Here is a 27,351-nt window from a genome sequence, read left to right as displayed (position 1 = left end):
GATTCAACTTCCTGGAGCTTCGAGTGATCCGTTATGCGCTTTCGGCGTTCAGGATCACCTATCCAACAAAGCGGTCCTGATCCAGACCGACAACCAAGTGATGATGTGGTATATCAACAAACGGAGGTACGATGTTTTTCTTCCTGTGCCAGGAGGCATTTCAGATTTAGTTGTGGGCTCGGTCCCAGAGTATGCTACTATGAGCTATTTATCTTGCCGGATGGAGAATGTGGCTGAGTTGAGCCTTCCGACTCCCACGAGTGGTCCCTGGATCAGGAAGTGGCAGAATGGATCTTCCGACTCTGGGGAGCCCCGGACGTGGATCTCTTCACCTCCCCCTGCAACAGCAGGTGAAACAATTTTGCTCCCTGTACAGAGAGGGTGGTAAACCAGCCTCTGACACCTTTGCCCGCCCCTAGGGCAAAGGCATTCTGTACATGTATCCTCTGCTTCCTCTGGTGATGAAGACTCTCTTGAAGCTCCAACAGTACAGGGGGACTATGATCCTCATAGTCTCTCATTGGCCGAGCAGATCTGGTTTCCCCTCCTGCGGGATCTATCTATCCGGGAACTGATTGGTCTGGTGACTTCCCCCGACTTCGTCATGCAGGATCAGGACAAACTGCGCCATCCCAACCTTAGGGTATTGTCTCTGATGGCCTGGATGTTGAGAGGCTAATTCTGCAGCCCCTTGATCTGTTGGACGATGTGTCTTGGGTCCTGGTGGTCACTAGGAAGTCTTATGGCCTGAAGCAGAGGAGGTTTTCCATGTGGTGTGAGCATCACAGCTTAGATGCGTTCTCCTGCCTAACACTGAAACTGCTTGATAACTTACTGCACCTTTTGGATGCTAGCTTGAAAACCAACTCCGTCAGGGTACACCTGAGTGCCATTGTGCCTATCACCAGGGTGTGGATGGTTTGCCCATCTCTGTGCACACCCATAGAACGCATTTATGTGGGGACTGCTTCAGTTGAAGCTTCCCCTGCGGCTTCCTGTTGTGCTCTGGGACTTCAATGTGGTGTTGGCTTGGCTCATGAAGGATCCTTGCAAGCCACTGTGCTCCTGTGACTTGAAGTACCTGACCTGGTAGGTCTTGGTTTTGGTCGTGGTCACTTCGGCAGAGGGTCAGTACATGTATCAGGCTATTGGTGATGTACCCACCATACATGAAGTTCTTTTATGAAAGGGGTGGTTCTGCGCACGCACCCTAAATTCCTGCCTAAGGTAATGACGGACTTCCATCTTAACCAGTTGGTCATCCTACCCATCTTTTTTCCCAAGCCCATTCGCACCAGGGTGAACGGGGCTCTGCCACAGCTTGGATTGCAACAGAGCCTTTGTCCTTCTACCTGGAGCTGTCGGCAGGCAATCCCCATAAATATTTATCTCTTTTGACAAGAATAGATTAGGAGTTGCGGTTCCCAAGCAGATCCTGTCCAACTGGCAGGTGGATTGCATTTCCTTCTGCTATCTGCAAGTGGGACTGCAGCTTGGGGGCCATGTCGAGCCATGGCAGCTTTGGTAACCCACTTGAGAGCGATTTCCGGTGGCCGAGATCTGCAAGGCTGTGACGTGGAATTCTGCACACTTTCGCCACCCACTACTGTTTGAACAGGGATGGCCAATCTCTTTCAGCTGTAGAGCCCAACTCTTCCTATCTACGTCCCAATTGTTCGGGTTCAGGCCGTCTCCCTCTGTTACCAACCGCACCAGTATTGTTATGCCTGTTGGCACCTGGTTAGATGCTGGTTGGTCTTTCTGTTCTTTAGGAAACAGCCTGTAGCTAAGGATTCACCCTTGTGTGAGGACTACCATCCTGCTTGTCCTAGGAGAAAGCAGAGTTGCTTACTTGTAACAGGTGTTCTCCTAGGACAGCAGGATGTTAGTCCTAATGAAACCTGCCCGCCACCCCTTGGAGTTGGGTTTCATTATGTACGTTTTATTTTTTCATATTTCTATATTACGAGACTGAAGATTTGTGGATAGTGGCATGCTAGGCATGCTCAGTGTGCCAGTCAAGGTTTCTAGAAACTTTCACATAAGTTTTCCTTGCTGGGCTCTATCTGATCTCACCCATGTGTTAGGACTAAAATCATGCTGTCCTAAGGGAAACACCTGTTACAGGTAAGCAACTCTGCTGAACTGGGGGTCAACTCAGAATAACATCAGGAAATATTTCTTCATGGAAAGGGTTGTGGAATCATGGAATGCCCTCCTGGAAGAGGTAGTTAAGACAGGAACTGTAATGGAATTCAAAAGAGCTTGGGATAAATACAGAGGATTCTATTGGCTAAAGAGGTAATATGCACAGAGCAGAGCAGTGATTACTACCCTTGACAGAAGGCATGGAGGTAATCTGCACGGAGAGGCAGTTACTGTACTAAACAGAATAAAAATAAATACATTAAAAGAATGCAATAAAGCTTGCTGCGCAGACTGGATGGATCACCTGTGTCCTTTTTCTGCCGACATTTACTGTGTTACTATGTCTAACATAAGTATTTGCACAGGCCTCCTGAAGGGATTCACTATTGTTTACAGCTGCAGATCCTCTCAGCAAGTCCTCTTCCTGCGTTGTTTGGTGCTAGGCTTTCTTTTTTTGGAGGAAATAGGAAGAGGACCCACTGATTCGGAAAGCTGCGCAGGTCTGCTGCTGTTATTGTTGATGCTGTGTAGTATGCCTTAGCTGGCATATTCAGTGGCGTAGCGAGGGGTGGGCAGCCGCCCCGGGAGTTGGGTCTAAGGGGGCGCCAAAAAGCTATTTAAATAAAAAAAGAAATTAGTATTTTAAGCCCAGATGTAAGTGTTGTTGAATACTGGCAGATCGTCTTTTTTTTGTTTTTGTTTTGTTATGAGAGATTTATAGTAATGGTCAGGGGGCGGATTGACCTATCGGGGGATCGGGCATCCCCCGGTGGGCCGGTCTACCTGGTCACGTGGTCTCGACCGCATGGCTCTTCTTCAGCCCAGCCTCAACGCCTTCGCCAAGCCGGCAGGGGCTGAAGAAATACAAATCGAGGCCGGAGGGGGCCGAAGAAAAGAAGATCAGCCAGGTAAGCCAGCGGCGCGCGGGCCGAAGAAATGAAGATGGGAACCTCCCAGCCAGCCCCCCGCTGGAGAAATTAAAATCGAGGCCGGCGGCGGCCAAAGAAAAGAAGATGGCGCCTCCCAGCCCATCTTCTTTTCTTCGGCCTCCGCCGGCTTTGATTTTAATTTCTTCGGCCTCCGCTGGAGACAGCCGGCTCCCGAAGGCCGGCGGGGGCCGAATAAATTAAAATCGAGGGCGGCGGAGGCCGAAGCAAAGAAGATGGGCGCCTCCCCAGCCAGCCTCAAACGGGGGCCGACTGGGCGGCGGCCCATCTTCTTTTCTTCGGCCCCCGCCGGCCTCGATTTTAATGTCTTCGGCCCCCGCCGGAGACCAAGAGGGCCGAAGACTTAAAATTGAGGCCGGCGGGGGCCGAAGACATTAAAATCGAGGCGGCGGGGGCCGAAGAAGTGAACACCGGTCTGCTAACCGCCGCCGGAGACCAGCTGTTCAACCTTGGTGCTTCTGTGTGTATGTGAGAAAGGAGCGGTGTGTGTGCTGGTAGTGCAACTTTTGAAAAGTTGGATGAAAGATTAAATTACTGAATATTAAGCAATCCCTCTTCTAGAAAATAAAATTTAGCAAAGTGGGTTAGAGACAAATAGTAAAGCAAAAAAAATTAAACTATTTAAATGTTCATCTCAGCAAAATCACAAATTTAAGATACTGATGCCAGGTTTTGTTTTTTTTTTAGCATAATTTAAGCATGAAGACTAGAATAGTTCCAATCTGAAATGGTTTTGCTATTTTTTTTTAAGCCTTTAGAAAATGTATATTTTTAAATGACTAAGACTGGAATCTTGATGGAGGGAGGGGGCGCCGAAGAAGTCTCTTGCCCCGGGCGCCAAATTGTCTAGCTACGCCACTGGGCATATTACAGTTTTCTCAAAATTTAGGAATAAAAATTACCAATACAGACATTAAAAAAATAGTGCCTCTTGGATGCAATATAATAAATATTTTTTTTACTTCTGTAAAACTAGATCTCAACAAAATCGAGGATTTTTAAAATATTACCTTGTGGGGGACCATGTGATTCTCTGAAGCTGCAGCAACATGTCTCCCAGCCGGGTCCCAGCTATAATAATAATTTTTTGCATACTCAAACCAATGGATATTTTTTTCCTAAAATACCAGAGTTGCCCAAACATTGTATTACCAAAATGTGGGTTGATAAGGCAGCCCAAGATACCAAGTTCTGCAGAGAAATCATCTGTAGAGAAACAGGCCTCTGAGCAGAGCAGAGACTCATGAGTCTCTTTAGGTGGTTAGCCTTTTTTATTTTATGCTCCCTTTTGTTAGAGATCATCGCTGTTTTCAAGTTTCTTGGTGGCCTGTTTATATTTTTTTCTTTTTTGAATTCGGTGCTCAAACTAGTTGTGGTAACCTGTGTTAACTTTAGGTGTAACATTTCTGCATGGGGATAATCTGCTACTTCCACCCTTAACAGAAGACATGGGGGTAAATGGCATGGAATGAAAGTTACTAACAAAAGCAACTTGCTGGGCAGACAGGATGGACCTTTAGTTTAACTGCTGACATTTTACTATGTTACTATGTCTGAAAATGAGTATTGGAATACTGCAACTTTGCTGAGTCAGCTGACCTGTTGAAAATTGTTCTAAATATCTTTTTAACAAGATTCTCTAAAATTATCACTTCTTAGCTGGGGATTCTGGTCGAGAAGGTCGCACAACTGTTTTCTTCTGTGTGTGAAGAAGGTGAGAAAATTGATGCTCTGGATCTGCGATCTGGTGAATGTATTAACCACTTATGGTAGTAAGGTTGTACATTGCAGCGTGAAAGATTAGATTTCTGGAACAGAAACAGAAGGATTTAGGAAATCGCAGTTGCAGGACTAATTTGTGTATAAGAGGGATGCCAGAGCATGTTGAAGGTTGAAAACCCTGATGACTTTCTAGTTAAATGGCTTCCAGAGCTGCTAGACCTTGAGACGAGGGAAAGCCTTCTAAAACTTCGATTGTGCACATTGGGCTTTCGCCCAGTGTTAGATAAAAATGGCTTCTCTAGAGCAATCATCCCTCATCTGAATAACTTTTGCGATAAGCAGCAAATTATGGACACTGCGAGACCGAGAGGGGATTTGTTATTTCAGGGAAAGAAAAATCTTTATCTTTCCAGATTTTTCTCAAAAAGTGCAGAAAAGGTGTCAAAGCTTCTGGAGGTAAAGCAGAAGCTTAAGCAGAACGGTGTTTGTTCTTATTTCATGCTGTACCCAGCCAAACTTCGAATTTTCCGTGATGTGAAGGCCATTATTTTCAGTTCTCCTGTAGAGGTTACTCAGTACCTTCTAAAGCTGCTGTGAGTGGCACATCTGAGGTGACATGATGTGAGTTGTTGACTTTATTTTGATCCTCATGGGACTAGGCAAGATGGGGGCATTGTGCTTCAAAATGCCCATGGCTCTTATTAGGCGGTTAGCTTTTTTTTTTTGCTGCAATCTTTTGTTAAAGATCATTGCTGTTTTTAAGTTTTCCATGTGGCCTGTTTGTTTGTTTATTTTTTTTTTTTTTGGTGCTGTACTCAAACTACTTGAATATGCTGGAAACCTGTGACTGTATCATTTTGTGGCCTGGATGTATTGGAAGATGGATGCTAGTTCCAAGCAGTCACGTTTAGGGGTTTGGTGGTGTCTAGATGGGCTGGGAGGGCTAGTCTTGGCTTGATGGGGAGGCAGGGAGCAGGTGGAGGGGTCAGAGGTAAGTAATTTTTAACAACTTGAGGGGCAGGAGTGCCAATCGGCTAGACAGGCTTTACACTTTGAAGTTTTCTTTGGAGAGGACTTAGGTGGAGGGGGGATCAGGCCGCCAGTCCCAAGCTTGGCCTTACTTTTCTGGGAAGTGATAATCAGCTAAGTCTGCTCCACTCTTTTTTCTATCTTGTGGCTACTTAAGTGACTATTGTCCACAACCATTCCTTGATGCAAAAGAGGGCATGTGCCGTCTCCTCTGATCAGTATATGAATCCTTTGATTCTGTTTCATGTTCCTTATCCACCTCTATTGGGGCTGGATGTATGGTGTGGCTTTGGGCAAGTAGCAGTTGAGAAGACATCCACAAAAAACTGACAGACCAGTCTTTTCAGCAAAAACCTCTGAGAAATAGTTACTCAGATTAAGGACCAGAATGTAGTTGTGCAGTCACTCACGATGGCTCCTGAACAGATTGCCACAGCGCAACATCACTTCTAGCCATATAAATAACCATACTTCTACAGGAAGCTTTACTAGTCTTTTCAACAATACAGTCTACCACCCCTTCCAACCAGGCCTTGTCAAAGAATGCCATCAACAGAAATCTGCACAACATGCCCAACTAAAACCAGGGCCTAGTTTCTGATACCTCTGAACAATCGGTTTTTTCAAGTTCTCCCAGCAGGGGGAAGAATCCAATATTTCATGGCGAAGTGACATCAGATCACCAAGGATCCTTGGGTCTTCAAATTGTGCACTCTGGGTACTGACCACATTACTCCTGGCCTCCATATCCCTCCCATATAGTTCGGTGCTACCTTAGGATCCATCTAATTTACTGCATCTTTGACTGGAAGTCCAATCGTTTATCCAGTGATGAGCAATAGAGCGAATCCCAGCGTTCCAACATGCACTGGGTTTCTGTTCCCAATACTTCCATATACTCAAGAAAAAAGGGTTCCCATGGCCCATTCTCAATTTGAAATGTCTGAACAAATATATACCTGGACAAATTCAAAATGAAATTCCTCAGCACAATTTTGCCTTATGTACAGAAGGATGAGTGGATGTGAGCCTTGGATCTAAAGGATGCATAAGTTCACATAACATCCACCCTTTGCACTGGTGCTATTTCCACTTCCAGGTGGATACTTCCCAATACCAGTATAGAGTATTCCCATTTGGCTTCTCATTAGTCCCAAGAGTCTTTACAAAATCCCTCGTGGTAGTAACAGCTTATCTCTATTGCCAGGAAATACAAGGAGCCCCTCTTCACTTGCTCCCTTAACAAGTGGTTCTAGCAACAGATGACTCCACCAAAGGGTGAGGAGCACATATCGGGACCCTTCAAACACAAGGTATCTAGACTCTTTAAGTGAGCTGCTATCAAATCAGTCTTCTAGAGTTAAGAGCAATTAAATATGCTCTGTAAACTTTTGGGCATCTTCTTCAAGGAAAGAGCATCCTGATTTAAACAGACAACCAGGTGATGATGTTTGATGTCAACAAGCAAGGAGGAACAGAATCATGGCCTTTCTGCCAGGAAGCTGAAAGATCTGGGATTGAGCGGAAAGAAATCAAGCTGTTCTACAAACCACCAATCTACTGGGCATCTCCAACACTCTGGAAGATCGACTCAGCAGAGTATTTCAATCACACGAGTGGTCTCCAGAGCAAAAAGTGGCTGACAGTATGGTGTTTAGTGTCAGTGGAACTCTTTGCATTACAGCAGTAGACAAAACTAAATTAATTTTTCTCAGTTCTGCCATTTGGCATGCTAGTTCAAGCTGCTTTCCTCCTCAGTTGAGGACAAAGCCCCATGTATGTTTTTTCCACCACTATCACTTATCACCAGAACAATGCAGAAGGTTTTTCAGGACCAAGTTTGTCTGATCTTCATTGCCTTGGTGTAGCTCAGACAGATCTGGTAGGCATATCTCATGCAACTTTCCAGCAATCCCTCCCATTCATCTGGGAATGGACCCTGCATTATTAACTCAGGAAGACAGGACATTTTACCTTCTCAACGTCTTAGCCCTCAACCTCACAGTTTGGATGTTGAGAGCTCAGTGATCGCTGATCTCCATTTACCTAAAGATATTGTGGACATAATAGTCTCATGTAGAAAACCTTCAACGAGAAGAAAATATGTCTTCAAGTGGAATCAACAAAATGCTGTAGACCCCATTTTCTTGCGACCTTAAGCACCTACTGATATACTTACTGAAATACTCAGACATCGCTACCTCTTCAGTGCAAGTGCACATTTGTGCTATAGTTGCTTACCATACTTGAGTAGATAGCAAACTGATTGTTACTCATACACTAATATCTTGTTTCATGGAAGATCTATGGCATGTCAAGCCTCCGGTATAAAAGCCACTGATTCCATGGGACCTGATTGTGGTCCTTTCCCAACTAATGAAGCCTCCCTTTGAGCCATTGGAGTCAGCTTCTCTAAAATACTCAATGTAGAATGTGGTGTGCCTCGTCACAGTGAGTCCAGCTAGGAAAGTCAGTGAACTCCAAGCTCGTGTTCACTATCCTCTGTACAATCAATTCTTCCATAACAGGCTGTTTCTCCGTACTCTCCAGAAGCTTCTGCCGAAGGTCATCTCGGCTTTACATATCAATCAATCCATCATACTGCCTACCTTGTTTCCTAGGCCCCATGCGCACACTGAGGCCTGAAAAGGGCCTTAGCATATTACAAGAAATGAACTCAGCCGCGTCATAAAACCTCCCAATTGTTATTCTCATGCAACCTCAAGAGGCTAGGAATAGTGGTCGCCAAGCATACTTTGTCTAACTAGGTAGCTGAATGCATTCAACATTGCTATGCTTTAGTAGCACTGCAAATCACAGACTCTAAAGGCTCATCACGTGAGAGCCAGGGCTGTTTCTGTTGCTTATCTTAAAGAAGTATCTATTGAAGATATCTGCAGATCTGCAATTTGGTCTTCCATTTACACCTTTACTTCCACTATTGTCTTGATAACCTCTCAAAGAACGACAATAAATTTGGACAAACAGTTTTGCAAAATCTGGTCTCACTGTAGTCCACTCTCCATGGTGAAAGCTGGTTGCTTACTAAGTAAATGTCCTGCTGCAACCCTCAACTTGGGACTCCCCACATATAATTGCTAATTCAGCCTACTTATTGATGGAAAAATCATGATTGCTTGCCATAAATGATGTTTACCGTAGATAGGATGAATTAGCTTTGGAATACCCACCTACCTCCCTAGAGTGTCGCCTACATAGCTAGATTAGCTCTGGTATTGACTGAAGAGATTCATGAGGCAACACCTGTGAAGGAAATCTTGCACATGCTCAGTAAAGCTCAAAGCTCTACTAGCTTGGAGAGGTTAGTTTTTTTCAGTGCCACTGGATGATATTACCCACTTGTAATGGCTAGTTCATCCTGCTATCTATGGAAAACACTGTTTATGATAATCAAACTTGCTTTTTATTGAGGCCGATATTCAGAAGTTTTTTGCAGGTAAAATTGGCTTTTACCTGCCTGAATCTTTGCTTTTTTAAAAGTATCCTCTTTGGGTAAATTTTTCCGCACTAAATTGCTCTATTGAGAAGGTTATCCTGACAAAATGAGGGCAGGGTCAGAGACAAATTCAGTCTGATGTGTATACCTTATGGAGAGAGAGAGAGTTGAGAGACAGAGTGCTATGCAAAGCTGTTATGGTTATTGGTGTTTGGGTGGATCCTTGGACACTGTGGCAGCTGACCATGCCCATGGGGGGCAGTCCCGTGAGGGACCACAGTGTCAGGCTAAACTCCAGACAGACAAATACAGATTTGAATCTTTTATTAAACAGTATATGGAACCACCAGAGGTGGCAGTAGTGAGTAGTGGTTGAAGTGCCCGGCTGGAACAGTGGAACCTCTGTAGGCAGTGCTGTAATGGAAAGAGACTGAGAATTATGAGCACACAATAGAATTAGCATTCAGAGTCCCAAGTAGAATAGTAGAGCTCCAAGACAGGGAGAGCAGGCCCTCGAGGAGCGAGTACCTGATCCCTTAGAGCAGAAAGACTCGGTAGCGTTGTACTCAATAGCAGTAGCAGAGATTCCACTAGACGAGAGGTCTGGCAGAGGGCAGGCCCTCGAGGAGCGAGAACCTGATTCTGGCGAAGCAGTACTGTAGAGAGAGATGTTTTCTGTACTCACTGATGGTGACTGTAGTTAGTTCTTCCAAGTAGAAGGTAGAGGTTGCAGACAGCGAAACAGGGAACATGGGACCTCGAGGAGTGAATACCAGTTTCCTGCTAGCACCTGAAAGAAGCAGAGAGGCCCCCGAGGAGTGGGTACCCCGTTAGTGACCCCAAAGGGTAGTAAGAGTTCCAGTTAGAGCTGGAGTGGCAGAGTAGCATAGGAACGGAGAGCGAATCCTATCCGTACGAATTCTGTTGCTAACTCACGTACAGGCCGATTCAGTAAAGTCCGCGGGAGAGCGGGCGAAGGCACAGGCCACTCACCTATGCGCGCGATACAGTATTCAAATGAGGCCCGGCGGTAGAAACGGGCAAAAGGAGCAGTGGCTGTCAGCAGGTTTGACAGCCGACGCTCAATTTTGCCGGCGCCTGTTCTCGAGCCCGCTGACAGCCACGGGCTCGGAAACCGCACGCCGGCAAAATTGAGCGTCCGGTTTTCGACCCGACAGCCGCTGGCTGACTTCAAATTTGTTTCTTCTTTTTTTAAAAATTTTTTTACTCTTAGGGACCTCCGACTTAATATTGCCATGCTATTAAGTCGGGGGGTGCACAAAAAAGCAGTTTTTACTGCTTTTCTGTGCACTTTCCCGATGCCGGAAGAAATTAGCGCCTACCTTTGGGTAGGCGCTAATTTCTGAAAGTAAAATGTGCTGCTTGGCTGCACATTTTACTTTCTGAATCGCGCGCGAATACCTAATAGGGCCATCAACATGCATTTGCATGTTGAGGGCGCTATTAGGTTCGGCGGGTTGGACGTGCGTTTTCCGCCCCTTACTGAATAAGGGGTAAGGGAAAATGTGCGTCCAGTGCGCTCCATCGGAGCGCACTGTACTGTATCGGCCTGCAAGTTAGCAAATGTAATAGGCAGATATACCCTGGAGTCGTGACGTCAGAATAGGGGGACGCCCCTGAGGTTTGCGCCAACGTGGAAATAAAGATGAGGGCGGCGTGCACGCATGCCCTAGAGATAACTTGAAGGAGTGGTGGTGAAGGTAGTCGTCCATAAACCACTTCGAATGGTATTGATCCAATGGATGACGCTGGATGTGAGTTAATGGCGAATTCTGCCCATGGCAACAGTTCGGCCCAGTTATTCTGACTGCAACTCACATAGGTAGGAATGAACTGTTTTAGGGTCCTATTCATCCTCTCAGTTTGGCCATTAGATTGAGGATGATAGACAGATGTATAATCCAGAGAGATGTCAAATAGCTTGCACAAAGCCTTCCAGAATTTTGCCATGAATTGCAATCCTCTATCTGAGACAATGTGCTTCGGTAGGCCATGTAGGCGAAAGATGTGGACTATGAAGAGCTTAGCAAGCTCCAAGGCTGAGGGTAAGCCAGGCAGCGCCATGAAATGGGCCATCTTACTGAAACGGTCAACCGTCACCCAGATAGTATTCATTCCTCCAGAAGGAGGCAGATCAACTACAAAGTTGTAGCAATGTGAGTCCATGGCTCCTCTGGAACTGGCAGCGGTTGCAGCAATCCCCAGGGCTGACCAGAAGTAGGCTTATGTTTGGCACAGTTGGAGCATGACGCTACATAGGAGTACGTGTCTTCCTTGATAGTAGGCCACCAATAGTACTTCTGTAATTTCAGCAGGGTATGGCGTTGACCAGGATAGCCAGCCAACTTGCAATCATGAGCCCATTGTAGTAGTTTCTTTTTGAGGTTCTTCGGAACAATCGTTTTACCGGCAGGCACGGAATGGGTAGCCACCAAGATGACTTTCTACGGGTCGATGATATGCTGTGGTTCTTCAGGAACATCCTCAGAGAGGAAAGAGCGAGACAGGGCATCAGCTCTGGTATTCTTGTCTCTGGGATGGTATATGAGCACAGAGTCAAAGCGATTAAAAAACAAGGACCATCTGGCTTGTCTTTGGTTAAGACGTTGCGCATGATGGAGATACTCTAGATTCTTATGGTCCGAGAATACAGTAATTTGATGTTGGGTGCCTTCGAGCCAGGGCCGCCATTCCTCGAATGCCATCTTAATAGCCAGGAGCTCTTTATCCCTGATCCCATAGTTCTTTTCTGCAGGAGAAAAGTGCTGCGAGAAAAAGGAGCAGGGATGTAAGGCTTTAGAATCTCCAGTTTGGCTCAACATGGCCCCTACTCCAACATCTGAAGCGTCAATATCCACGATGAAGGGTCTGTTGGGATCCAGGTGATGGAAAAGGCAGTCTTTAATTTCTCGAATGCGGAAATGGCCTCCGCAGACCACTTTGAAGCGTTAGCCCCTTTCCATGTCATAGCAGTTAAGGGAACTGTTAAAGAAGAATAGTTCTTTATGAAGCTTCTATAGTAGTTTGTAAACCCCAAAAATCATCTCAGGGCCTTCAGACTGGTAGGTTGAGACCAATTCTTGATACTCGCTAATTTTTGGGGATCCATCTGGAAGCCTTGTTTCGATACGATGTAGCCAAGAAAAGGCACAGATTCCTTGTGAAACTCACATTTCGACAATTTGGTGTAGAGACGGTGTTCTCAAAGTCTCAGTAATACTTGTTTGACATCTGCTAGATGAGTAGGCATATCTTGTGAAAAGATCAAGATGTCATCTAGGTAGACAACGACACATTTGTACAGAAGGTCCCGCAGAATGTCATTCATCAGGTTCTGAAACATGGCGGGGGCATTGCACAGGCCGAAAGGCATCACCAAATATTCGAAATGGCCGTCTCGAGTGTTGAAAGATGTTTTCCACTCATCGCCTTCACGAATGTGAACCAAGTTATAGGCTCCCTTCATGTCAAGTTTTGAGAATATCTTTGTCCCTTGAAGTCGATAAAACAGCTCCGAGATAAGAGGTAAGGGGTATCAGTCTTTAATTGTGATCTCGTTCAGACCTTGATAATCGATACAGGACGCAGTATACCGTCCTTCTTCCCCACGAAGCAGAAGCCTGCGCCTGCAGGAGACTTAGATGGTCTAATGAAACCCTTTTGCAAATTCTCCTCAATGTACTCTGACATGGCTTTATTCTTCACCACCGACAGGGGGTAAACACGTCCTTTAGGAGGTTCAGCATTAGGTTTCAGTCTTATGGCGCAGTCATAAGTTCTGTGTGGCGGAAGGATGTCAGCAGCTTCTTTGGAGAACACATCATGAAATGATGCATACTGAGGCGGCAGTCCTGGCATCACTGGAGTAGTAGGCATACAGAGAATAGGAGTAACCCCGAAGGGTAGTAAGAGTTCCAGTTAGAGCTGAAGTGGCAGAGTAGCATAGGAACAGAGAGCGAATCCCATCCATACGAATTCCGTTGCTAACTCACCGAGTTAGCAAATGTAGTAGGCAGATATACCCTGGAGTGCCCCTGAGGTTCGCACCAACGTGGAAATAAAGATGAAGGCGGCGTGCGCGCATGCGCCCTAGAGCTACCTTGAAGGAGAATGGCGGGAGACAGCACCAAAGCCGGTCCAGGGACACCGGAGAGGTCGGCAAGCAGACGCCGTGGTGGCCATCAGTCCAAGGTGAGCGGGAGGAGCCGCAAGTAGAAGAGAGGTAGCGGGGCGAAGCTGTCGAAGACCAACGGACGCAACAAAAGCACTTATATAAAACTCTCTCTCAAATGATTTTACTGATAATAAGACCTTATATAGCATTTATACTTGTACATTTCCAGCCCCTAAACTAGGTTACACAATTGTCAAAATTTCTATATTTGTTTTTTTATTATAAACAATTTATCTGGATGGCTTTATGTTAATTTGCTCTTCTTCTGCATGTAAATTAATCCTTGCATTGTTTGCAAATGTTATCTATGGGCCTGAAGTGCCAGCACAACCTCGATGTTTCTAAACGTAACTTCTGTAACCCTATAGTCCAGTACTTTTCTGCTAGTACATCAATTTCTATCTTTCATCTCCGCTTCTGTGGCATCTGCCAGTCTAGCAAAAACAAAGCACAAAACAAAAATGTTATAGAATCTGCTAGTAATTATAAAGCTACTTATGATCAAAAATTAAGAATGATGACTTCTTGTGTGACATGTCAAAAAGTTTCACTGATTATTTACCATTTTTTATCACAAGTCGGGCTATGAACATCCAGATCATAAGATCATAAGAACATAAAGAACATTAGAGCATGCCATACTGGGTCAGACCAAGGGTCCATCAAGCCCAGCATCCTGTTTCCAACAGTGGCCAATCCAGGCCATAAGAACCTGGCAAGTACCCAAAAACTAAGTCTATTCCATGTTACCGTTGCTAGTAATAGCAGAGGCTATTCTCTAAGTCAACTTAATTAATAGCAGGTAATGGACTTCTCCTCCAAGAACTTATCCAATCCTTTTTTAAACACAGCTATACTAACTGCACTAACCACATCCTCTGGCAACAAATTCCAGAGATTAATGGTGCGTTGAGTAAAAAAGAACTTTCTCCGATTAGTTTTAAATGTGCCACATCCTAACTTCATGGAGTGCCCCCCTAGTCTTTCTATTATCCGAAAGAGTAAATAACCGATTCACATCTACCCGTTGTAGACCTCTCATGATTTTAAACACCTCTATCATATCCCCCCTCAGCCGTCTCTTCTCCAAGCTGAAAAGTCCTAACCTCTTTAGTCTTTCCTCATAGGGGAGCTGTTCCATTCCCCTTATCATTTTGGTAGCCCTTCTCTGTACTTTCTCCATCACAATTATATCTTTTTTGAGATGCGGCGACCAGAATTGTGCACAGTATTCAAGTTGCGGTCTCACCATGGAGCGATACAGAGGCATTATGACATTTTCCGTTTTATTCACCATTCCCTTTCTAATAATTCCCAACATTCTGTTTGCTTTTTTGACTGCCGCAGCACACTGAACCGACAATTTCAATGTGTTCTCCACTATGATGCCTAGATCTCTTTCTTGGGTTGTAGCACCTAATATGGAACCTAACATTGTGTAACTATAGCATAGCTTATTTTTCCCTATATGCATCACCTTGCACTTATCCACATTAAATTTCATCTGCCATTTTGATGTGCAATTTTCGGGCCTCACCAGGTCTTCCTGCAATTTATCACAATCTGCTTGTGATTTAACTACTCTGAACAATTTTGTATCATCTACAAATTTGATTATCTCACTCGTCGTATTTCTTTCCAGATCATTTATAATTATATTGAAAAGTAAGGGTCCCAATACAGATCCCTGAGGCACTCCACTGCCCACTCCCTTCCACTGAGAAAATTGTCCATTTAATCCTACTCTCTGTTTCCTGTCTTTTAGCCAGTTTGCAATCCACGAAAGGACATCGCCACCTATCCCATGACTTTTTACTTTTCCTAGAAGCCTCTCATGAGGAACTTTGTCAAACGCCTTCTGAAAATCCAAGTATACTACATCTACCGGTTCACCTTTATCCACATGTTTATTAACTCCTTCAAAAAAGTGAAGCAGATTTGTGAGGCAAGACTTGCCTTGGGTAAAGCCATGCTGACTTTGTTCCATTAAACCATGTCTTTCTATATGTTCTGTGATTTTGATGTTTAGAACACTTTCCACTATTTTTCCTGGCACTGAAGTCAGGCTAACCAGTCTGTAGTTTCTCGGATCGCCCCTGGAGCCCTTTTTAAATATTGGGGTTACATTTGCTATTCTCCAGTCTTCAGGTACAATGGATGATTTTAATGATAGGTTACAAATTTTTACTTAAAGGTCTGAAATTTCATTTTTTAGTTCCTTCAGAACTCTGGGGTGTATACCATCCGGTCCAGGTGATTTATTACTCTTCAGTTTGTCAATCAGGTCTACCACATCTTCTAGGTTCACCGTGATTTGTTTCAGTCCATCTGAATCATTACCCATGAAAACCTTATCCAGTACGGGTACCTCCCCAACATCCTCTTCAGTATACACCGAAGCAAAGAAATCATTTAATCTTTCTGCGATGGCCTTATCTTCTCTAAGTGCCCCTTTAACCCCTCGATCATTGAAGGGTCCAACTGACTCCCTCACAGGCTTTCTGCTTCGGATATTTTTTTAAAAGTTTTTACTGTGAGTTTTTGCCTCTGCGGCCAACATTTATTTATTTATTTATTTATTTATTTATTTATTTATTTATTTATTTAAACATTTTTATATACCGGCATTAGTTGTGGACATCATGCTGGTTTACATCAAAACTGGTAAAGTATGGAAGTTACATTTTAACAGGGAATTAGAAACTGGGAGGAGGGTAAATAATTAAATAGGATAGACGAGAAATAACATAACATTAACATGGTTCCTCGGTGTGCACGAGGAGAGAGGATAACAACATATGGTTCCTCAGTATGAGGAAGATGGAACAGACGCAATGTGGTCTATTTTTTATTGGAGGAGGTGTGAGTTTTTATTCTGGGTAGGCATGTTTGAACAACCATGTTTTCAATTTCTTTTTGAAGTTGTTCATACATGGTTCAAGGCATAGGTCAGGCGGCAGTGTGTTCCAGTGAGTGGGACCTGCTATGGAAAGAGCACGGTCACGTGTAGAGGTGAGATGGGCTGCTTTAAGGGAGGGCACAACTAGGGTGCCTTTATTGGTCGTTCTAGTCGGTCGATTGGACTGGGTGGTTGTGAAGGGTAGGTTTAGCCAGTTGGAGTTGTGGGTGTAAATTGCTTTATGCATTATGGTGAGTGTTTTGTAGATAATACGAGAGGCTATGGGGAGCCAGTGTAGGTCTCTGAGTATAGGGGTGATGTGGTCGTATTTATGAGAGTTTGCAATGAGTCTCGCTGTGGCATGTTGTAACATTTGTAGAGGTTTGATGGAAGAGTAAGGGAGTCCTAGAAGAAGAGCATTACAGTAGTCTAATTTGGATGATATGGTGGCCTGTATGACTGTACGAAAGTCTTGGGTGTGAAGAAGGGGTCTGAGTTTTTTAAGTACGTTGAGTTTGAAAAAACAGGCTTTGAGAATGGAGTTTATGTAGTTCTTCATGCTTAGTTGGTGGTCAAGGAGAACTCCAAGGTCTCTCACGGCTGGTTGTGTTGAGAGGAGGTGGAGTTTGGAGGTACCAGATGGCGGAGGTGCAGAGGCAGCGTGAGGTGAGATGAGTAGAAGTTCAGTTTTGTTCGTGTTGAGGGCGAGGTGTAGGTTGGTGAGCAGGGAGTTGATGGCTGTAAGGCATTTCTCCCAATTGATGGCTTTAAGGCATTTCTCCCAATGTTCTTTTCAAATTCTCTCTTAGCCTGTCTTATCAATGTCTTACATTTAACTTGCCAATGTTTATGCATTATCCTATTTTCTTCTGTTGGATCCTTCTTCCAATTTTTGAATGAAGATCTTTTGGCTAAAATAGCTTCTTTCACCTCCCCTTTTAACCATGCCGGTAATCGTTTGCCTTCTTTCCACCTTTCTTATTGTGTGGAATACATCTGGACTGGCTTCTAGAATGGAATTTTTTAACAGTGACCATGCCTCTTGCACATTTTTTACTTTTGTAGCTGCTCCTTTCAGTTTTTCTCATTTTATCAAAGTTTCTCTTTTGGAAGTTTAGCACGAGAGCCGTGGATTTGCATACTGTTCCTCTTCCAGTCAATTCAAATTTGATCATATTATGATCAGTATTGCCAAGCGGCCCCACCACCGTTACCTCTCTCACCAAGTCCTGTGTTCCACTGAGAATTAGATCTAAAATTGCTCCCTCTCTTTTCGGTTCCTGAGCCAATTGCTCCATAAAGCTATCATTTATTCCATCCAGGAACGTTATCTCTCTAGCATGTCCCAATGATACATTTACCCAGTCAATATTGGGGTAATTGAAGTCTCCCATTATTACCGCACTACCAATTTGGTTAGCTTCCCTAATTTCTCTTAGCATTTCACTGACCGTCTCACCAACTTGACCAGGTGCACGGTAGTATACTCCTCTCACTATAGTCTTCCCCGACACACAAGGGATTTCTACCCATAAAGATTCAATTTTGCATTTAGTCTCATGCAGGATGTTTATCCAGTTGGACTCTATGCCATCCCGGACATAAAGCGCCACACCGCCTCCCAGGTGCTCCTCAAGCTGGATAGAACCTTATTGATCACTATAGGCCTAACTTTATGGAGACATGTACATATGTAGAAATAGGGATAAATATGAGTCAATAAGTTTTGTCTGCCCAAATTTATATAGCTATTCAGCTGCATTTCTACTCATACAAATGGAGCTGGTTGATAAAGTCAAACAGCTGAATATCAAGCCCATAGTGACTTTCTTTTTTTTTTTGCTAATTGTGTGTTTTGTCTCTTAGTAACTGATACTCAGGACACAAGGTAAGCAATAGACATAAGTTTTATTGATATGCCTTGTTCAGAGCACAAAGTATCGGGAAGGTGGCCATGCTTCTCAGAAGGCTAGCGTAAACCTGATTTTTCCTCCTTCCCTGAATGCCTGTCACAGCTCAGCTTGTATACATTTTTTTGTTGTGCTATACACTTGATACTCTGACAATTTTTAGCCCTTCCATCATGAGTCATTAGATTTCTTGTAACCATTAAATTCCAGTTATTCTACTCCCCTTTTACCGCCAGCATAGTTCCATTTCTTAGTATCGTATATGTGCCTGTTCTGTACTGATAAGGTTTAACATGGCGTCTGTATTAACACTTCCTTGTTCCCTGCTGTAACACAGGTCCTCTTTGGACAAAACTTTCTCTCTCCATTGCCCACACAAGTTTCCACACCTGGACACAAAATCAAGTTCATACAGCCTGGCCTGGCCCCCTGTCTCTGTTTAAAATCATGAGAGGTCTAGAAAGTGTAAATGTGAATCGATTATTTACTCTTTCGGATAATAGAAGGAATAGGGGGTACTCCATGAAGTTAGCTTGTGGCACATTTAAAACTAATCGGAGAAAGTTCTTTTTCACTCAACGCACAATTAAACTCTGGAATTTGTTGCCAGGGGATATGGTTAGTGCAGTTAGTGTAGCTAGGTTTAAAAAGGATTGGATAAGTTCTTGGAGAAGTTGTTCATTACCTGCTATTAATTAAGTTGACTTAGAGAATAACCACTGCTATTACTAGCATCAGTAGCATGGGATAGACTTAGTTTTTGGGTACTTGCCAGGTAATTATAACTTGGATTGGCCACTGTTGGAAACAGGATGCTGGGCTTGATGGACCCTTGGTCTGACCCAGTATGGCATGTTCTTATGACAGGCAGACTTTACATAATGACCTGATTTAACAACATCTATTACTAAATTCACAAATAAAAAATAAATAGCAGATTCTTGTCTAGGTTCCAGTTGGGGGTTTTTTATATTGTAATAAAAATCTGTTAAATAATGCTAACACATACTGTAACTTATTCTGATTTTGGTGAGAGAGAAGTTTTTGTTTCTTGGTGTTTTGGAATCATTTTATTCTTCCTGAGTATATAAAGATCAATTAATTCAACAATTCAGAATTTAATAGTTTGAGGATACCTTTTATTGTACCTTGTACACTGATTAATCAGGTTCAATACATTTATTATAAATGCGAGAGGAGAAATGCTCCTCGTATCCTGCAAGTGGTGTTTCACTTAAATGTTATACTATGATTACATCTTTTTACCCTTCTTCATTCACCTCTTTAGAAACCAACTTCTCAAAACTGACACATGATCCTGCTTTCTAGATCAAATATCCTTTTCTTTCTTTTTTTTTTTTTTTACTTAGGAGAAATCTCAATTATTTTTCCAATGCTTATGCTGCTGCAGTTAGTGCTGTGGATCCTGATGCAGGAAATGGAGAGCTGTGCATTAAGGTTCCATCAGAGCTACGGAAGCATGTTGATGGTAAGTGGGGAGTATGAGAGGGAAAGATCTTCCTTTTCATCCAGCCAGACCAGAAAGATGGAGACAGAAACGAACAGATTTGCTGATATCACCCTTTATCGGCTCCTGTGCTGATCTTAGCCTGCCAGTATTCTCTATCTCCAGCAGATGGCAATCTAACATCCCCTGCTATGAACTGAGGCCTGGTTAGGTGAAGAAGATAGAAATTTGGATGGCAGGTGAAAGTCTGTTCTCACTCCCTCAGTTGAGCACAGCCAGTGAACCAGGTTGTCGGAACGAGGTTTTTCCTGGCTACAATCTCTGGAATTACCCCTCCCCCCCCTTTCCAATTTCTTTTTCTCGCCTCTTCAGTGGTTTCTCCTCCCCTTAAAGAAACCAATTAAATGAGGCTCCACTATTTTTTCCTCCCTTGTAAGCCCTGTGACTGTGTCTGGTTTCTGCTTGTTCAAACTGGGAAAGAAAAGCGGAAGGCAGAGAATGGTTTGCTGTCTGAGGGACTATGAGCTGTGGCAGGAGAGGTAAGGGAGGAAGCAATGGCATCTCTTCAGGAGGGCATGAAGCACTCGTTAGTTTATAGCACACGTGGATTGCACTGTTGCACTGGTAGGGGAAAGCCTCTGTAAATCCTTTGTGGAGGACAGGGAGAGAAGGCAGCATGCAGAGCAGTCTGCCCCAGGTAGGCTGCTTCAGAGGGGTCGTCTGCAGGCTGTTCCTATTGTGTGCTTGTGGCCATAGCAGGGACAATGGCCATATTATAACCGCAAGAGTAGGGGCTTCCTATGCTGATTCCTGGGGTCTTGGATGCAGCCGTGGTCTAGTCTGCAGCTCCTCTGGGTAGAATTACAAGAGGAGCAGCTCCTGTTTCTACAGGTGGAGATGTGATCCCTTCCTTTTCTTAGGTCTGTATTCCCTCTGAGTTTGTGAAGTGTTTATATCATGCCCTTTTCTGTAGGGCAGAGTGTAGCTTTGGGTTTCTCTCCCATGGAGCCCTTTCCCGGGAACGTCTTCTGGGAATCCAAAGCAAACAAATGAGGGAAGAAGTAGAGAAGGATTGGGAGGGGACAAAATCCTGCTCTTTCAGATCTGTTATTTATTGGTGTTAAGGTTTTAACTGAAAATGACAGTGAGGGAGAATTGGAGGATGATGAATATTCCCCTAGCAAAGAGGATAATTCAACTATGGTTCGGTTGTTCCACAAAGAGGAACTATCTCTTATAGTTTCATAGTCCCAAAAAATGCTGTACATAGTAAAATAACTAAATAAGTAAATAAATAAGAGGACAAGAGTCTTAACTCAGAAGAAGACCTTATAATGTCTAGTTTAAGGAAATCATTCAAAGCATTTCCCGTTGCATAGATAAGGATTTGATCACTGTATAATGGGATTCCCCAGAGTTAAATTTTAAAGAGGGTAAGACTATGACAAAGCCATCTCTTCTTGGCTCAGGAAAGAGAAAAGTTGGAATTTCCTCAAGTGGATGCACTCATTTGTGCTATCACTAGGAGGACAACTATTCCTGTGGGCTCTGCTCTCAAGGATGCTCAGGATAAGAAGATAGAGGCTGTACTTAAGTGGGCTTTTGAGGCTGCTGGTTTGGTGTGTAGTGGTATTGTTACTAGAGCAGGATTGAATTTGTTTCAACACATGCAGGAATTTGGGGGGGGGGGGGGGCTATACTGAAGAATGCAGCTCAGATGGCTCTGGGAGCTACATTTTTGGTAGACACCTCATATGAATTGGTCCGTGCTTTGGCTAAGAGCATGGCTTCTGTTGTAGTTGTCCGTCATTTGCCATGACTATGTAACCGGTCAGCAGTTTCAATTTCCCTGTACGTACCGGATCAGTCCAGACTCCTGGGTTTTGCCTCCGCACCAGCAGATGGAGACAGAGCAAGATTTGACAGGCTCTGCCATAAATACCAGGGTGCCACCCACAGCCTGTCAGTATTACTCTGTCTCCAGCAGATGGTACAGGTGCATGTCCCACAGTCTGAATTGATTTAAAAAAAAAAAAAGATTATTGGTTTGTAGGGGCTTTGTGTGACTTCTTTCTCTTCATTTAAGTTTTTTTTTCAAAAAAAAAAAAAAAAAAGGTCAAGGAGAAGGAAGTTAACAGAGCCAGTCTGTGCCTCCCAGGGGGTTGTCAGGTCCTGAGGGGACCATCCCCCCTGGTTGAGTAGTCTGCTGGGGCTAAGGGTCGAGGACCCTGCTTTACAGCCCAGCCGGGGTGATACCGGGGAGCTCGGCTCACTCACCCCAGCCGGACCGCTTCAGAACTTGGCGAGGGACAGCTCCAAGGTAAAAAAAAAAAAAAAGTGCTTTTTTCGTGTCGGCGTTGAGCGGCAGACCTCGGGACTTAGCGCAGCGAAGGCGGTGGCCGGTTCTGCTCCCCTCACTCCCCATTCTCCCCCTGATCGTTTTTTCTTGTTGTTTGTTCCAGGCATGCCACGTGGGGCGGCTTGCTCGGCCTGCGGCTCCTACAGCTCGCGCCTCTCGCGGGATGGGCTGTGCTCAGCCTGCATCCCCGGAGGCGAGGGCTCGTCGGGATCGGCTCGGGGGGTCGTGCTGCGGCGGCGAACCTTGGCAGTCGTGGTCGGGGAGCGCTCCTCTTCCCTCCCCAAGCAGCTGCCGAAATTCGCAGGAAAACCCACCATCTTGGCTCCGGCCCCCCCCCCCCCCCCCCCCCCGCTGCGCCGATCATGACGGGACCCAGGAACTCCCTGCCCTCCCTCTCCCCGCAGAGGATGGTTTCGCGGCCTGTTTCACCGGTGGGAGCTGCAAGGGGAGGGCAGGGGGTGACACAGGAATGGATTCAGAGGGTTCCTGTGCCTCATTCTCGTCGGACTTTATCTTGGCAATGCATAGGGCCTTTAAGGCCCGAAGAGCCCATAAGAGGAACTTGCCCCAGACGGGGGGCCCTATGGGGCCCCGCTCAACAGATAAGTCATCCACGGGCGGAGGACAAGGACGGGCCTCCCAAGGCAAAGCGCCCATTGCGGGCTTTTCCCCCCAGGGACGATACGGATTCCCCCCTCGACTCATCGGATCAGGATGATCAGAATGAGCCTTCTCTGCCCCCGAGAGGGGCAGAGGGAGATGGCACAGCGGCGCAGGGGGCAACCCGGCAGAGCCAGGCTTCGGAGGGTGACGACCCGAGGGTGATCCATCTCTTCCTCAAGGACGAGCTGGCCCCTTTCATTCTTGCCATTTTGGGGAAGTTAGGGATCGCTTCGCCTCCCGAGGAGTCCTGTCTTGGATCCATGGATCCCGTGTTGTTGGGTCTGAGTGGCCCCCCTACAACATTCCCTTTTCACTTCTCTGCTTCTGACCTCCTCTTCCGAGAATGGGATACCCCGGACTTGGCCCTGAAGGTCACAAAGGCTATGGATAAGCTGTATCCCTTGCCGGGGGACGCACTGGAGCTCCTTCGGGTGCTGAAGGTCGATGCCGCGGTGTCGGGGGTAACAAAGAGGGCTACAATCCCAGTCACGGGGACCACGGTGCTGAAGGATCTTCAGGATCGTAAATTAGAAATTCAGCTGAAGAATTTTTTTGAGGTTTCCGCTCTGGGGGCCTGAGCGGCAATTTGTAGTAACTTTGCGTTATGGGCTGGCCTACGTTGGGTGCAACAACTTCTCGCCAGCAAAGGTCTCTCAGAGGAAGAAGCCAGACAAGCGGGTCGCCTCGAAGCGGTCATGGCTTATAGTGCGAATGCTCTATATGACCTCCTGATAACTTCGGCTTATTCCATGGTTTCAGCCGTCTCGGCCAGGCGCCTTTTGTGGTTGCGAAACTGGGCCGCGGACGGAACCTCCAAATCTCGGCTGGGGTCCTTGCCATTTAAGGGCAAGCTTCTGTTTGGAAAAGAATTGGAAGACATGATCCAGTTGCTGGGCAAGAATAAAGGGTACTGACTCCCGGAGGACAGGACGCGTTCTAAGGGATCCTTCTCGTCCAGATCCCGGTTTTGAGGAAATCGTAAGCCTCGTCCTTCGCATTCTACTCGTTCTAGTACCCCTTCCTCCTCCTTTCGTTCGGGGGGTGGGGGGGTAGGCAACAGTCTCAGTCCTTTCGTGGAAGACTCTTCGGTCTGCCTTCCCCCGCCTCGTCGACTCCCGGAGGTAAGTCGACACAATGATGTTCAGCCGGTCCATCCCTCAGTACCGAAGGTAGGGGGCAGGTTGTCTCTCTTTTACGAGGAATGGACCACAATCATGACAGACCAATGGGTACTTTCTGTGATAAATCACGGTTACGCATTAGATTTTGCTCGCCTTCCCAACCAGAGATTTTTCCCATCCCCGTGCGGTCACCCAGACAAGCAGCGTGTGGTTCGGCAAACATTGGTCCGGCTGTTGGAACTGGGGGCAATCGTCCCAGTTCCCACCTTGGAGCAACAAAAAGGTCATTACTCCATATACTTCGTTGTTCCAAAGAAAGACTGATCCTTCCGGCCCATCCTAGATCTAAAGGATGTCAACAGATGCCTTCGGATCCCTCGCTTTCGCATGGAGACGCTGAAGTCCGTGATTGCTTCCGTGCGTCCCTGGATCTTACGGAGGCATATTTACACATCGGAATCAGGAAGGATCATCAGAAACATCTCAGGTTCTATGTGTTGAGTAAGCATTACCAGTTCCAAGCATTACTGTTTGGTCTCACGACGGCGCCCAGAACTTTCACCAAGATAATGGTGGTGGTGGCAGCGCAGTTGCGTCAGGAGGGGTTGTTAGTCCATCCGTTCCTGGACGATTGTTTGATCCAAGCAAAATCCGAGACGCTTTGTCGTTCAGCGATTCAACGGGTTCTACAGTTGTTGCTCGCTCTCGGCTGGGTGGTCAATACATCCAAGAGTCACCTCAAACCCTCTCAGTCTCTGGAATTTTTGGGAGCTTTATTTGACAGCCGGCAGGGGAAGGTTTTCCTCTCCGTCGAGCGCAGTCTCAAATTACAAGGCCAGGTCAGGGCCTTAATTCAGATGCAGCCACCGACGGTTTGGGACTATCTGCAGTTGATGGGGTCCATGGCTTCGATGCTGGAACTGGTACCTTGGTCTTTCGTGCACATGCGGCCCTTGCAATCAGCGTTGCTTTCCCGCTGGAGTGCGGTGTCCAAGCAATTCCATCTCCCATTACCCCTAAAGGACTTGGCCCGTTCCAGCCTGGGGTGGTGGTTATGTTCGAACAATCTCCTCCGGGGGATCTCGATCGTGGCACCAGAATAGATGGTGGTCACCACGGATGCAAGCCTCTCCGGTTGGGGAGCAGTATGCCTGCGAAAGTCAGTACAGGGACTTTGGTCCTTGACCGAGTCTCGTTGGTCGAGCAATCACTTGGAGACCAGGGCGGTGCGTCTGGCGCTGCAGGCCTTCCTCCCTCTGGTGCAGGGAAGCAGTGGCCTATATCAATCTTCAGGGGGGGACCCGGAGTCACCCGGTGGCGTTAGAAGCTCATCTGTTGATCCAGTGGGGGGAGGGGCATCTTCTCCGTATTGCCGCGTCTCACATAGCAGGGGTAGACAACATTCATGCAGACTTCTTGAGTCGGCATCAACTCGACCCCGGAGAATGGGAGCTTGCGGACAGGGCGTTCCAGCTAATCTGTGACAGGTGGGGAACGCCGGCCATGGACCTGATGGCGACCTTTCAAAATGCTAAGGTCCCACGCTTTCTTGCCCGTCGAAGGGAAACGGGGGCGGAGGGGGTGGACGCTTTGGCGCTACCCTGGCCGACGTAGTGTCCTGCTGTATGTCTTTCCTCCCTGGCCACTGATCGGCAAGGTGCTTCGTCACATAGAGAGTCATCCCGTGGAGGTCATTCTGGTGGCTCCCAAGTGGCCATGTCAACCGTGGTTCGCAGACATCGTCAATCTTGCACTGGAGGAACCTCTGCGTCTTCCGTTGTTACCGAATCTGCTTCATCAGGGACCTGTTTGTTTCGATCAGGTAGATCGCTTTTGTCTGGCGGCATGACGTTTGAGAGCCGCTGTTTAAAAAGTAGAGTTTATTCTGATGCAGTGGTTTCCACCATTCTCAGGTTGCACAAGTCTTCGACCTCCTTATCCTGTGTGCGAGTTTGGAAGGTTTTCGAATCATGGTGTGTTTCTCATGTGATTCGGTCCACTCGGGCATCCGGCTCTAATATTCTAGCCTTTTTTCAGGACGGGTTGGCCAAGGGTCTATCCTGTAGTTCTCTAAGAGTGCAGGTGGCTGACCTCTGTTGCTTTCGTGGTTCTGTGGAAGGGGGGACGCTGGCTTCTCACCCCGATATTGCCCGGTTTTTGAAGGGGGCAAAGCATTTACGTCCACCACTGCTCATTCCGTGTCCCTCCTGGAACTTAAACGTGGTGCTCAAGGCTTTGTGTGCGCCACCGTTTGAACCTCTGAAGAAGATGACCCGGAAGGATCTTACATTGAAGGTAGTCTTTTTGGTAGCAATCACTTCGGCTAGACGAGTCTCGGAACTTCAGGCTCTGTCCTGTAGGGAACCTTTCCTGAGGATCTCTGAGTCCGGGATTAGTATTCGGACGGTTCCCTCCTTTCTACCAAAGGTAGTTTCTGCTTTCCATTTGAACCAGTCGGTGGAGCTTCCATCGTTTTCTAATCTCAATAGTTCAGATCACTTTTCAAGGGACCTGAAGAAGATGGACGTGCGTAGGGTTCTTCTACGCTATTTGGAAGTTACTAATGGTTTTCGGGTGTCGGACCACCTCTTTGTCCTTTGGAAGGGTCCCAAAAAGGGTAATATGGCATCTAAAACCACTATCTCGCGATGGTTGAAGGACACCATCAATTCCGCTTACCTTCTCGGTGGTCAGCCTGTGCCTCTGGGACTGAAGGCACACTCTACACGGTCCCAGGCGGCTTCCTGGGCGGAGTGTCACCAGATCTCCACTCAAGAAATCTGCAGAGCAGCGACTTGGAAATCGTTGCATACGTTCGCACGTCATTATTGGCTGGATGTCCAGGACTCCAGGGAGGGCAAACTTGGAGCAGGTGTATTAAAAGTGAGCCTCTCCGGGTCCCATCCCAAGTAGTTGAAGCTCTGGTACATCCCAGGAGTCTGGACTGATCCGGTACGTACAGGGAAAAGAAAATTAGGTCTTACCTTCGATAATTTTCGTTCCTGTAGTACCAAGGATCAGTCCAGAGTCCCGCCCTTTTCTGCATTAAGTTCGGAGAGTCTGCTGTTCCTAATTCGTTCTAGGCCTTTGGTCTGGACGATTCTTCTACCTGTCTATCTCTGTTGCGTTTCTTTGTTGGGGGTAGTGACCCGCTGGTTCCCCAGTTGATCTTCATGTATATAGTTAGTTTGCAGTGGGAGTTATTCTGCTTTGACATTACATAATACTGACAGGCTGTGGGTGGCACCCTGGTATTTATGGCAGAGCCTGTCAAATCTTGCTCTGTCTCCATCTGCTGGTGCGGAGGCAAAACCCAGGAGTCTGGACTGATCCTTGGTACTACAGGAACGAAAATTATCGAAGGTAAGACCTAATTTTCTTTTCCAAGGCAAGGTGGACCAAACATTCCTGCTAAGGAAATCTTCTATGAGGA

The 27,351-nt window shown here is 46.0% G+C and overlaps 1 protein-coding gene across 2 annotated transcripts in view; it reads left to right on the top strand.

Annotated features, from left to right (window-relative positions):
• TAF2 (TATA-box binding protein associated factor 2) overlaps positions 1-27,351 on the top strand; it is a 316,921-nt gene that overhangs the window by 17,316 nt on the left and 272,254 nt on the right. The window contains exon 4 of one of the 2 annotated variants that reach the window (XM_029591949.1): positions 19,678-19,796. The exons of the other annotated variant lie outside the window; for it this stretch is intronic. Coding sequence (XP_029447809.1) covers positions 19,678-19,796 — 119 coding nt within the window. The remainder of the gene's footprint in view (positions 1-19,677; positions 19,797-27,351) is intronic. 2 annotated transcript variants of the gene reach the window in all.

The sequence above is a fragment of the Rhinatrema bivittatum genome, chromosome 2 (genome assembly GCF_901001135.1).
Source record: "Rhinatrema bivittatum chromosome 2, aRhiBiv1.1, whole genome shotgun sequence".
NCBI lineage: Eukaryota > Metazoa > Chordata > Amphibia > Gymnophiona > Rhinatrematidae > Rhinatrema > Rhinatrema bivittatum.
This window is presented reverse-complemented; position numbering and strand designations above follow the sequence as displayed.